The 14117-nt window shown below is 45.0% G+C and overlaps 1 protein-coding gene across 6 annotated transcripts in view; it reads right to left on the bottom strand.

Annotated features, from left to right (window-relative positions):
- Positions 1–4716: 4716 nt before the first annotated feature.
- Positions 4717–14117, bottom strand: part of LOC126998371 (zinc finger and BTB domain-containing protein 17-like) — a 130089-nt gene continuing 120688 nt past the window's right edge. For all 6 annotated transcript variants that reach the window (XM_050859912.1, XM_050859922.1, XM_050859933.1 and 3 more), the window contains one exon: positions 4717–10886. In XM_050859912.1, coding sequence (XP_050715869.1) covers positions 10182–10886 — 705 coding nt within the window. In that variant the 3' untranslated portion in view covers positions 4717–10181. The remainder of the gene's footprint in view (positions 10887–14117) is intronic.

Genomic DNA, 14117 nt, shown 5'->3' with positions numbered 1-14117 from the left:
CTCGTAGCCACGAGGTTGCTAACGCAGCTATGCAGTGATAAAGCCGCGGGCGCGTACCTAAGAACAGCACAGAGCGTCGGCCTTCCATTTTTGTAAAACTGACCCATAAAAAGTTTCTTGTGGCAGTGCTGGGTCTGCTAGAAAGCCTACGTGGTAAACACGATGGTGCAGAATTGGGCGGTTAAGCTGTTACAAATGCCTGGGCTTTTTTGGGTTGGGTCCAGGCCCCGCTGCTGTGATTGGCCAGACAGGGGAACATTAGCTGCTGCCTGTGAACACAAGGCTAGACACCCCAGCAATGGGTTAGCGGCTGAGGCTGTCGCGCCTAATTTCTGAATCCCTAGTAACAGATCCCCCCAAGGTGCAGCAGGACTGCAATAAGCCAGGGAGAGATTGCTGCGAGTGTTAACTGTGATGACGCAGCTCGAACCCTTTTCTCAGCCCCCGGAACCTCGAACCCTTTTCTCAGGGCCCGGAGCACGTCAATCACGTGCATTTCACTCCCTGGTGCAGACTAACTGCTACAAAGCCATGGGGCGTACCATATTATGAGTATGGACAGAAGCACCTATGCAGTACTGTCGTTGCCTTTATGGCAGGCCATGATCGAAAGCTGGGTTTTCGGATCTGTAGACTTAACCTACGCCATATCGCCAAACCTTTCGTTTATCGATTTTTCGTATATCGAAGCCATTTCCCCCATAGGATTGTTAATAAATAGGGGGGTTAGGGACCAGCGCCAGCAAAAAAAAAAAAAAAAAAAGAAAAAAAAAGTTAAATATAACTATGCTTAAAAGCAATTTACTACTCACAATACAATGAAACGCAAGGCTCATAAATAATTAAAAACACTTACCATTTCCTGTTCCTTTACTGTTATAGAAATGCATTACATATGTTAGGACAATCCCCTCTAACTCGTCACTACAACTCATCACTTAACATTGCCAATGTTTACTTCCCAAGCTGTGAAAGGCCAGTTTCGACTCTCGTGCCCGAAACACGTGCCAAACAGTACACCACCTTTTCCTCCAAGCCCCCCAACCCTCCATCACCCTCACGTTTCCTCGCTGGCTGGGATGTGTTTGGATTCGAGTCGAAGCAAGGGGTTCACAAACTGGCAGCTAAGTGATGAGCGTTGAAGTGGAGAGGACTGGACATGGACACTTGCTGCCTAATCACTGCGAGTGTCGTGAGGCTGTTGACGGCGCGGCGACCGATATAGACATCAGTGCAGAAACAGTGGGCGCGGAAACTGTCGTACTTTTCGTATATGCGAAGCATGTCTTTCGTGAACCGAAAATTGTCCTATATTTTTCACTTTCGTATATCCGAATTTTCGTACATCGAGCTTTCGTATATCGGGGATTTCCTGTATATGTAATTGAAAGTGACATGATCTATTCTCAGTAAAATATATAATAAATAATCAAAGTAACGCTCAAATATTCTCAGTGAAATATAAAAAAAACCCCTTCAAATAAATACGTTAAAACAAAATAAATAGCCTATGTCGTACATGAAAATAGTGCAATAAAATAAGTATAATCAAAGTGCTGCTCAGATATTCTCAGTGAAATATATAAAGAAAACTATCAATAAATACATAAAGAAGAAATAAATAGCCTACATTATACATAAAAAAAAGTAATAAATATAATCAAAGTGCTGCTCAAATATTCTCAGTGAAATATATAAAGAAAAATATTAATAAATACGTAAAAAAGAAATAAATAGCCTACATTGTTCTTGAAACACAATGAAATCTAAATGTTAGGAAACATAAGTCTTGGTGGGGTGGAGCGGAGCAGAGTGGAACGGGGAGCGTGGGGTTAGACTGTCGCCGGGGTCACAGGCACACACCCGAACGCGGGCTAGTTCTATGGCAAAAAAAGTTACCAAATTCTACTCATGATTACTCAGCAACCAGTAGACCTTGAGCAGTCTACTAAACGCCATTCGACAGAGGACAGTGAGTACTCCTAGAAGTAGTATATGGTTAATTTCTATTATGTTTATTTACGTTGCAATTAGAATGTAAACATGACCCTAAATTTTCCCGAAACCCCCGGACACGGGGGTTGCCTTCTGGAAAAACGCCCGGAGTGGAAGGGTTAAAATCAAAAAATTAAAAAAGTGAAGAAACAAATAAAATTATATGAATTCAACAACTCTGAACAAGAATTCAAAGCTTGGCAAATTAGTGAGCCGATTGTGGAGGTGACATAACCATCACCGCCGCCGCAACAAAAACACGCGTCCACCAAGCGAGTGGCGAGTGCTGCAGATACTGACCAGGGGAAGGAATGTTGTGTGGTCAGACTTTTGATTTGGCACCCATGCTTGGTTTGGCATATATCCAGCACTTACACCCTAGATTTTTTACTGGGATTCTATTTTAGTTCCCAAACTTGACTGTCCAATAATTGCTGGAGCCTGGGCCGGTAGGCAGAAAAGTTTGCATTGAGCTGTGAGTAGTCATAGTGCGTCAATATGTTATGAGTCATGAACAAGGACTCCTAAAAAGCGTATGAGCTACTCACAGTTATAATGGCGGAGCAACAACAACTTGTGATACCACAGTGCGGAAACTTTTCGCCTAGAAAGGACCCGCTGGAGATATATGATAACTGTGAGCTCATCATAAGGTACAGGATGGACCGTGCTGGGATCTTGTTCATGACAGACTTGATCAGAAATTGTACAACAAGCCCCACATCAAGGAACAAAGCCCTCTCTGCTGAGCTGAAAGTCATACTGACTTTGAGATACCTTGCAACTGGCAAGATGCAACTATGTACCAGTGATTACTTTGGACCGACACAACCCACCATCAGCCGAGCCATAACACAGGTATTACATGCACTGACAAGACACACATCATGACACGGTTCATCCGCTTCCCCATTCTTCCAAGAGATGCCCATAGGAATCAAGCTGAGTTTAGGAATATTGCAGGCTTCCCTGCGGTGATCGGAGTAACTGATTGCAATCACATAAGACTTATTGCACCAAAAGACTTTGAGCCAGAATATGTGAATAGAAAACATTTTTACACCATAAATACTCAAATTGCATTTGATGCAAAATACAAAATTATAGATTTGGTGGCTAAATGTCCTGGAGCAACACATGATGCTTGCATATTAAGGGAAAGTGGACTGAAGATATTGATGGAGAGCAACATAATACCAGGAGGATGTCACCTCCTGGGAGACTCGGGTTATCCGTGCAAACAATGGCTACTGACACCATATCTTCAGCCACAGAACAATGCTCAGGAGGCATACAACAGGTAAGGTATTCATTCATTTGAGTACAACATTGAAGCAACAAATAAATTGATATATATCATTATCACAATATTACATGAAATTGTCAGGTAAGATTATAGTAAATTTGTTGTGCTGAGCCAAGGTGGGCATCGTCTGCCGCCAGCCAAAGTAAATCCACATATATTCTTTTCAAGGTATAATATATTGATAGATTCTCATTCCTACAATTAGTACATTAACAAAATTGCTACTTTTAACTTTAAAATGATAACAACATACCACCATATCCATATTATCGTGATATGAGTGTTGTTAACTAAATGTTAGCACTATTAGTAGCGGAAGATACACCGTGAAGCGCCTGCTTATAAGTAGCTCATAAATCACTTAGCTCACAGTTAGGAGTCACCTTGTGAGTTTCTCTGCATGACTCACAAGTCAAGCTCCTAACTTTGAGGAGAATTTTGAATTCATGAGTGGCTTTATGAGGAGATTTTATGAAGTTTTCTGCCTACCGGCCCTGGAATTTGTCTGGGAAATTAAGGGTTGAGCATATTTTTCAGAAATTCTGACAAAATTAATTTTCCCCTTAAAGCTAATTTTGCCCAACGTGACACAATCTCAAGACCAAATTTCAGCGTTGGATGTGAGAGCACAGTACAGGGTCCTTGTCTGCCCTCTGATGAAGGGCTTTAATAAGGGAGATATTAATAAGATTCTGATGGTAAGAAAACCGGGTAGGACACGTAGCAACGGGTTTAAATTGGATAAGTTCAGATTCAACAAGGACATAGGCAAAAACTGGTTTACTAACAGAGTGGGAGATGAGTGGAATAGGCTGGGCAGTCATGTGAGTGCCAATACAATATTCAACTTCAAAAATAGATTAGGTAAATTCATGGACAGTGTTAGGTGGGGTTAGGTACACAGGAGCTGCCTTGTACAGGCCTACCAGCCTGCAGACTCCTTATGGGGGTAGGGAGTCCACACACAGCCCTTTAGGACAGAACAGTTGAAGCCTTTTCAGCTCAACACCTTCCCTTCTTTTACCAACAGTCTTCTACCTCTTAAACTCTGCATTAGTATTGCCTCTCTATCTTCTCTCAGTATTTTCATACTGACTGCTCTTCTGATCTTGCTAACTGCAAGCGTGCCCCTCCTCCCCTGCTGAACACAATTTTCTACTCTAGCTCATCCCTATGCTATCTAAATACTTTATGCAAGAGTTAACCAATATCTTCATCTCTTTCAATGCTGAACTCTGCAACAGCCTTCCTTTGTCAGTATTTCCTCCTGCTTACGACACAGTTTTGAGAAGGGAATATCAAGACCCAGCTCCATCTGATTTAATAAATTATGTGAGTCATACAACTATGAAAATAACTCCTGGGGTGGACTGGACTGGCTACATATGCATGCTTATTAGTACAAAGAAGTAAAGTTGCTGTTTATGGGACACTTTATTACTGCATTATTCACTGATGTAGCATTCAGCTGTTGGTGACCAAGAGTTCTTCAGCCCCTGTGTGCACCGAGTGTTGACGTTCCAGCCTGGGAAAGGTCGACTAAGGGGACAGTGTTTGATGTCATGCTTCTTGTGCGAGTTTTAACCCCTTTGATTCAGGGTTATATTTATGATTACGGTGGGAGAGATAAGCCTCCCTCTTTCTCTCCCTCTATGCTCATATGTCAATCCATGTGTCCATCTGGTCTATCCATCTACCTATCCATCGAGAGAGAGAGAGAGAGAGAGAGAGAGAGAGAGAGAGCAGGTGTCTACATCTCTAGGGAGGCAAGGCGTTCATATCTCGCTCACCTGCCTTTAGGGGGACATAGCTGTGCTGTTTCCTCTGTCTTACTGCTGAGGCCAAGGAGGTACCTCTTTATTAGCTTCGTTCTCCAAGCTAATTATTTGCACCTTCCTTACAGGTATGCATTTCTCTTTTTGTCAGAGAATCTAAACAAAATATTTGAGATAAATTCATATTTCTGATAACCTTAATGCTTATGTTCTACACATTATTGCTGATATAAGGAAAACCTGTCAGGTTTACTCTTTCCACAAATTTCTGTCAACCAGTATGCTCCTAGAAAGATGACACTAGCATCTGGTCCCTCCTGGTGGGTTGAGTTTCAGCCAACTACTCAGTACATAGACTATACAAATTTGTTTCTTATGGTAGACTGATTACAGTATGACAAAGATATGTCATGAGATTGAAGATGTTAAGTACAATCAATCAATCAATGTCGGCATACGCCAGGGGGCTCGTCGCCTTGCCCACCCTACGATACCAAGTCTGGGGGTCCCTCCAGGTGAGTCTTACTGCAGGCCCCCTTCCCATCCTGAGTACCTCCCGGCAGAATCCATCGACTTTCTCAAACCACAAACTCCATGGGTGTCCCCTTGCCTCCTCCACTCAGGATTGTCTCTTACAGAAACAACCCAATGAGCAGGATCAGCTTCAGGGTAACGTGCCACGTGCCCGTATAGTCGGAGTTGGCGCTGACGGACTATGAAGGTAATATATGTCAAATCAGTCTCACGGAGAAGTCGCTGGTTCAACACAAAGTCATTCCAATGATATCCCATGATTCTGTGTGGACATTTATTACCAAAGGCATCAATCTGCCTCTCCAAGTCCCCATTTTGTCTCCATGTCTCACAGCCATAGAGTAAGACAGGAAGCACAAGGGACTTCAAGATCCAGATCTTTCTGTACAGGTATCGACAATACCACATACTCATGCTGAGCAAGTCCATAACACCGTGGGCCAGGCCAATCCACTGTTGTTCTGAACTACACCATCAACTGTATGTGAAATTTTCTGAGATCTCAATGTCCTCGCCACACGCATGTACAGATTGTAGTGTTTCATCTAGCAGCCTCCAAACACCTGTACCTTGGTCTTGGCCCAGGAGACCTCAAGTCCCAAGGGCTTCGCCTCCTCATGCAGTGCCTCGAGAGCCATCACCAAAACCTCCAGCGACTCCACAAGGATTACTGCATCAACAGCATAACAAGGTCAGTGACCCTGGTATTGCCAATAGATGCTCTGCAATGACTGGTCCACAACTCTGCCCAGCACCCAGTCCATACAAGTGTTGAAAAACAATGGGACAGGGACACAGCCCTGCCTCATTCCCGCATTCACAGGAAAGAAGCTGGACAAGGCCCCCCCACACTTCACAGCACTCTCTGTCCCAGAATACAGGCCAGTCAGCAAACCAATAGTCCTTGCAGGAATCCTACAGAGTCGCAGAAGATCCCAGAGTATCTCGCAATGCACTAAGTCAAATGCTTTCTTGAGATTGCCATAGGCTGCAAGCATCCCCTGTCAAAACTCACGTCGGTGCTCCACCAGTACGTGAAGCGCTAGGATATGGTCAGTTGTAAACTTACCAGGCATGAACCCAGACTGCTCACATCTCTGCAGCTTCAGCAGCTGGATGTGAATTCACACCAGCAATAGGTGGGCAAGTACCTTGCCTGGCACAATGAGCAGTGTAACACCACGGTAGTTGTTGTAGTCCTGATGGTCCCCTTTCCCTTTCCAGATAGGGATGACCAGCCCCCTCTTCCAGTCAGGAGGAATGGTACTGGACTGCCATATGGCAGTCTAGACTGCATGCAACCCGGGGATCATGGCCTCACCTCCAGCTTTGAGCAGATCTGCACTGGTGTTACGGATCCCAGGTGCCTTTCCACCCCTCAACTTTGCCACAGCCTCTCCGACCACGTCAAGAGAGAGTGGGCTTTCGTCGATGGATGGATCATCATCTGCCACCTGCAACCCAGCAACTGGAAGCTGCCCACTTAGAGGGTCCACTGTGTACAACTGCTCAAAGTACTCAGCCCAACGAGCCCTCTGCCCATGTTCGACATGAGGCAGCCATCAGCTGTTATGATAGTGCTCACCTGAGAGGGAGGCTAGAGGTGGAGTTTCTTCAGGACTCGGTAAGAAGGTCAGAGGTCATTCACATTTAAATGGTCCTCGACTTCCTCAGCGAGGCCCCTGACATACCTCTCCTTGTCTCTCCTCAGGAGAGCCCTAATCCTACATGACAGAACCCTGTTTTGGTCCCGGTTCCCAGCAAGTTTGGCAGGGTGACTCTCCTCAATATTCTCCAGCTTCTTCACCAAGGCAAACCCACTCCTAGATCTCGGGTGCTCTCTAATGCACTCCTTGGCAGCTCGCAGAGTCTCATGTTTGAAGGTATCCCACAGTTCTACAGGGTCCTCAAGGGTGCTGATCACGCTGAACCAATTTGAGACTGTCACAGCATACTCCAGAACACATGCAAGGTCTTACAGCCTTTCGAGATGGAACACAGTGATGATGCATCTCGAGATTCTTTTTGACCTGACATGAAGCTTGAATGTTGCAACAACAAGCCTATGATCAGTTCCAAAGAACTCAGCACTTCGGAAAACCCTGCAGTTCTGAAGGATCCTCCAACGAGTACTTACGAGGATGTGGTCAATCTCCTTAGCTACCCCTCCGGCATCACTATACTCAGGAGAGAGCTGTTGATGTTTCCAGTTCCAGAACCATGAGGACCAACACATAGCTTGTAGCCAACCCTGTCAGTGCCAGTAGTAGTATTAAGTCGCCTAAGACAATGATTGTGTCCCGGGGAGGGCACTGGTCTAATAGAGTCAAGTTTGGCGTAGAACTTCTCTTCAGTTGCTCACATCTCAGTAGGAGTGCACACTGCTACAAGAGACAAGAAGCCCAGTGTGTGCTTCAGTCTCGCATTATACACTCATCAACCGGAGCAACCTCACCCACAAATGGAAGCAGTTAGCTGGAGATGCCCATAGCTACCCCCTTGAAACGGAAGCCATTGCTCATGCCGGACCAGTAAAAGGTGAATCCCCCCTTACTGATCTCACCATTGCCAGGCCTCCTCGTCTCAGAGTCCAACTATGTCCACCCTCAGCCTTCTGAGCTCATTTGATAAGTAGGGCATTTGATCATCGTCCAAGAGGCTCCGGACGTCCCAGGAGACCACACGCAGAGCCCTCCAAAGGTTAACCCCGGGCCTGGTTCTGCGGGCGGGCGCAGCCTCTGCACCACCCCGGCCACCCCGAAAACAAAAGGAGGGGCTAGGGGGCCCTTCCTCCTTCAAGGTGCAGGGGTCCCGTAGGCTTTGTCCTGCACCCGTCACTGACAGCAGGCTCCCCGGATGCGGCTGCATCAGCTGCATCCATGTACAAGCAATACACTGGATCACTTGTCAGTAGGTAAAGGTAAAGTGGGTGCATACACTATAGCTGCGTGTGACTGTGGTGCTCATCTCCGATCTGTTTGCCTTTTGAGCCCATGGTATCCGTAATGAACACCACCGAGTGCTGGGGATCAAACCCAGGCCTTTTGAGAAGTCAGGGCAGCATACCAACTACACCACCAATGAGCTAAAAGTTCACCGCACCAGAGGACGCTTCTGCGAGCTATACCTGACGCCACCACCTTGCACTGTGGGCATGAAGGTGAAGGTGACCCCACCCACACTCGTGACAGTTGGAAATGCTCTTCGCTGGTGTAGTCAATATGCTGCCCTGACTTCTACTCAGAAGGTACGGGTTCGATCCCCGGCACTCAGTGGTGTTCATGAGGGGATGTTTTCACTGTGTTATTACAGTTTTTCTGATGAGCCTGTGGTAGATAACAACCAATTACCCTGCCACACAGGCCAATGTGAAATCCGGAATTCCCATAGTTTACCTTCCCCAAGTATCCATTTATTGATCAGCCTGAAAGGGAGGCTGAACAGCTGGGTGAGCTGCACGCTGACTGCCCGGGCTAGGATTCAAACCCAGGCCCACAGAGTGGTAGCCAGGCACACTGACCACTAGCCCACAGAGGTCCATAAAAAAAATGAATATTAATATCAATTTGATATATTAAGATAATGTAATATAACACTATGTAAATATAGGAGCAGGCACATTATGGAGCTTCAAATCATTATCTGCTTAGTGCTCCCAGATGACTAGAATCAGCAATGGCTGTTACTTTATGCCTTGAAACATGATGGAAGGCTCCATTTAACCCCTTGACTGTGGATTTCCTACCAGAAGACATCACCAAGCTTCAGGAGTGGAACAAAAAGTGGCTGCTACAATTAAATAAATAAAATGTAAAGTCATGCACCTTGGGAGGGGATATCCAGTATACCAATACTACATGGGAAACACTCCACTATCCACCACAGAGGCAGAGAAAGACCTGGGAATGTATGTTACCAGGCTACCAGTGAAGGGAAATCCGTGCCAATCGCAGTGGACGGGTTATAGTATTTGTGAAGATAATGAAAGGCTGTTTACATTATTATCTCCCCATTTTCAATGACTTCAGCCTGCTAAAAGTATGCTCATTTAACTTTTCTTGTTGTTTTTATTGTTACTCACTGGGTCCTACTCTTTTGTGAGTGTAATTCACTACAGCCTGATCATGAGTTGGACTCGCCAGCAAGTAACCTCCCGACAAGAGGAGGACATGAGCTCATGCTCGTTATAGTCGATCTATGGATACTGCCAGGACCTCACACACCCCATCCCCCTTACTCAGGGGGAGACTAACCAATCCTTGTCAGTGGAAAGATTCCGGCCTCAGCGGGGCTCAAACCGCTGCCTGTCAGGCTGTGAAGCCTGGCAGCACAGCACTCTAACCAATTGAGCTGTGTGTGTGTGTCTATGTGTCTGTGTGTGTGTACATGAGAGAGAGAGAGAGAGAGAGAGAGAGAGAGAGAGAGAGAGAGAGGGGGGGGAAGCACATCAGTCACTGTATCCACTAATCAAATTGAGAGACCCATAAATGCTGTATCAGTTTACACCAACATTTTAACTATAGGAAGGAATTGGCCATTAAAAATACATTCTACACACACACACACACACACTAAAACACGGGAGGGTGACACAATTGTTCTGATCTCAAAGACACTCTGTCATCCGGTCGAGACAAAGGTTTTGAGTGCTGCTGCTGCTGCGCCTTGGAGGGAAGCATGACATTCTCGGAGTGGGTTTTCTCAGGGCTTAAAGAGGAAACTTTTGATGCTGCTGACTTTTCTGGACTTGGATACGGTCTCTGTTTGGACTTTGAAGCAGAAATTCCCTCGTGTTTTGAAAGAGCATCCTGTTGAGCCGAATTCTGCGATTTTGTGGGAGAGGAATTTTCAGAGCTTTGGCAGCCTGCTTTTACACTAATGGAAGAATTATCTACCCACACTTCTGCCCTGGGAAACCCTGACTTGGCTCTACCTGCAGCATTTTTGCCATCATTGGACTTCTCCATAGCTTGCTGGGACTGGTGAAGCTGATACTGTTGAACAGGATCTGGCTTAGCAGTCACTCCCCCATCACTGCCAAGCCTTCCCAAGGTGATGTCTTGACCCTCAGCTGCATCTGGCTTCATTGTTCCCTCAAACTGACTCTTCACATCCTCTGGGCACTTGGCACACTTCATGGTGTGTATCTTCATCTTTGTTGCATTAGGGTAGCCATACTTTTGTGTGCAATAACGGCAATACACGGCAGTCTTCCCCGCAGCCCTCTCAATAATGTAGTGGAGCCATATTTCTGAAGTGGGACGGCCCATTCTCCTCTGAAATTAGAAGTATGTGTGAATCCACTGCATGATACAAGATCACAAGACAGCATTTTAAAACATTTCCTTCCAAAAGCTTTGCTGACTCTAATCTTACTAATCCTAACTTGCTAATCAGACCATCATTCTGCATTTTTTAGAATACTTCTATTTTATGTTTGCCTTTCCTACTAGTTGTTCAGAAGCATGCACACACACCCTTAGGTCATCCGTCCCTGTCTTCCCTATTAACCATACAATGGACCCATTGCAAAAGAGGGAAAACTGCCACAGCATCAATACCATATTTTGCGGCGTATAATGTGCTTCTGCGGATATTGCGTACTCTAAGCTTTAAGACAGTTTGTTAAAAAAATATTGACTGCTTCAAATGCTCAGAAATAAACAAAGGAAACGATGCTGACAGGACGTGTGAAGCGGCCATCTACTTTGCAGGTGTGCCGGTGGGTGAAAACATTGAGGGATGCAGTGAGAAGGGAGTAGTGATAAAATCATTCAAAAAATGTGGCATCAGTAATAATCTTGATGGGACAGAAGACGAAATGTTGTATGAAGAATGTGGAAGTGAAGGTTCAAGCACTGGCAGTAACTTGGCTAAATTCTCTGGCTTGGAAGAAGATGAATTTTCAGGTTTTGAGGACAGCAGTGATGAAGAACAAACTTGTGTGTTCTATACTACTTCTATTAGTGCAATGTAATAATTTGTATAGTATTTGTAGTAAAAGTAAATGCATTTAAGTGATTGTTTTTGTATTATTTAAGTTAGAGTTATTATTTGCACTTGTACAATAATGCAGACACTTTTGTAGTTACCGGAAGCGAGTGGTTCAAAAACTATTCTCGGTTGGTCCCCACGGATTTCTGACCTTGTCCGTTATGTCCGAAATCCGTTATAAGCGGGTCCGTTATATCGAGTGTTTACTGTAGTTATTTTAACAATGAGAGGCAAAAATGCGTTTCCAATAAACACTCAAGTCATCCACGGATATCTATTTCTTCGAACAAGTATCACAGAAAACGTCAGCTGACCAGGCCACTGCACAGCAGAAGTAGCTCCAGATGAATCCGCCCAAGTCCACCCCACAATCGCCAAGCAGTCATGTCAAGCAGCACCCTGCTCCACCAGCATTGTTCCTGTGTAATAGCTGCTTTAACATCACCGCCAAGGTACCCCACACACTGGTGACTGGCGCACCGCGGCGGTGTTGTGTGTTGTATTTCGTGTGCATGCCACGCCTCGGCTCCCACGTGTGATGCATCTTCTTCTTCTTGTGACCTGTATATATTTATCGCTTCATATGTCCTCCTCTTCTCTTCTGCTTATTAACACTTTCCTTTTCTATTGCATCACACTATTCATCGTTTAAATCAATCAAAATTGTACCTTCAGCATATACCGCACAATGGTAACTTTCTGGCACTTTCTGGGTGAAAAAAAGTGTGCATTACATGCCGCAAAATACGGTATACAGTCAAACCTCGGTTTACGAGTGCCTTAGTTAATGAGTTTTGATTTACGACCAAAGAAAAATCACATTATGAGCATTATGATTATGAGCAGTGACTTGGTATATGAGCATCGTGTTTATAGATTTATTTATTTATTTATTTATTTTATTTTTTTTTTTGCCACCTCAAGGGTGGGGACACATGCCATATAGAGGCCATCAGGATCAAATGCATATGCCCCTCCGAGTAGGGACCACAGGCCCTTGCCGGGTGACGGCTCATGAATGGGAAGGGAGGATACCGATAGAGCCTAGCCAACCAAGCTGGTCTTTCGACGAGGACTGGCGTGTTTTTTTGTACAAGTCAAAGAAGTGAGCGAGGGTTCCCTTTGTTCGCAGTTAGACAAGAGTGCTCTAAGAGGAAAACAATGGGAATAGTCTCAATTAGGGTTGCCACCTTGAGCTTAAAAAAATAAGGAACGTAATAACCCATTCTCCAATTTAGAACGAATCCATATTCTAATGAACGGGTGGCAACCCTAAAATTTCTCTAGCCTGCACTGCTGTCAGCCACACATTTTACATGTATTTCAGGACAACACTTGACAAACTTAATTTTATGGTCTGGCTTTGTGGTTCACCGAAAAATGCGCTCACTACAGTTTTAAAATACTGAATTTTATCTGCTTAACCATTCAGACAGACAAATACAGAACAAATGGCATTTCACGTTTTAAGGAAAGAGTGACAGGTTGGCAAACCTAGTCTCAGTCCGCGTTGTAATCTCGTAGAGATAATCAGGGCCCCAGGAATACAAATATTCCTTGGGCCCTGGAGATAATATCTGTGTACTCGTGTCCGATTGTATTTGTGCTTTTGCGTGCGATCTTAGTGTTTTCAGCACTACAGGGTGCGTTGTTTGTTATTTAAGGGGGGCGACTACGGGGGGTCCTCCTGGGCATGTGGTACACCCAATAGCTTTGAAATCTTAGTACAGTGGTACCTCGTGATTCGAAAGCCTTGCAATTCGAACATTTCCCAATTCAAACACATTTATCAAACAAATTTGGTCTTCCAATTCGAACACAAACAAACGGCTGCAGACAACGCCACCAGTGTAGCCAAGTCAGTGAATGTGATACTGTGGACTCCCGCCTCAAGAACCGCCAACCCGCGACTGCCATTTTTTCCCTCACACTCCCTTGTAAAATAGCCCAATTGCGCAGGAAAAACTTGGACCTGGCAACGCTGGAAGCCATTCTTGTCAGTCACATTTGCGCTCCCCTGCTTGGAACGCCACGCTTTGTTGCTCTTGATATTTTTTGCATATTTTCTTGAATTAACCCTCACTATGGCTCCCAAGAAAGTGAAAAGTGACGGTGCAAGTGGTGGCAGGAAGCTTAAGCGTTATAGCAGAGTAGTCATCCTTCTCTCTGCCACCATCCACCTCTGCCAGCAACTACTACTATCATCCACATAAGTTAACCCCTTCAACACGAGGATGTTGTTATTATTATTATTGTGTAAGAACGTAAGTGTTCTAACAGAAAACAACAAAAAATGAAAAAGACGCTGCATGTGGGCTACGGTGGGAGCTGCGGCCTCCCCTCTCTGCCTCCCCATCACACCTATCTCACTATCTCGGTTTCCTTTCTTTCTTCTGTCCTAGCTCCTCCCTGCAGTGTGTGTGTGTGTGTGTGTGTGTGTGTGTGAAAGAGAGAGAGAGAGAGAGAGAGAGAGAGAGAGAGAGAGAGAGAGAGAGGTATCAACAAGTTACAGC

The sequence above is a fragment of the Eriocheir sinensis genome, chromosome 2, assembly GCF_024679095.1.
Source record: "Eriocheir sinensis breed Jianghai 21 chromosome 2, ASM2467909v1, whole genome shotgun sequence".
In the NCBI taxonomy this organism is placed as follows: domain Eukaryota; kingdom Metazoa; phylum Arthropoda; class Malacostraca; order Decapoda; family Varunidae; genus Eriocheir; species Eriocheir sinensis.
This window is presented reverse-complemented; position numbering and strand designations above follow the sequence as displayed.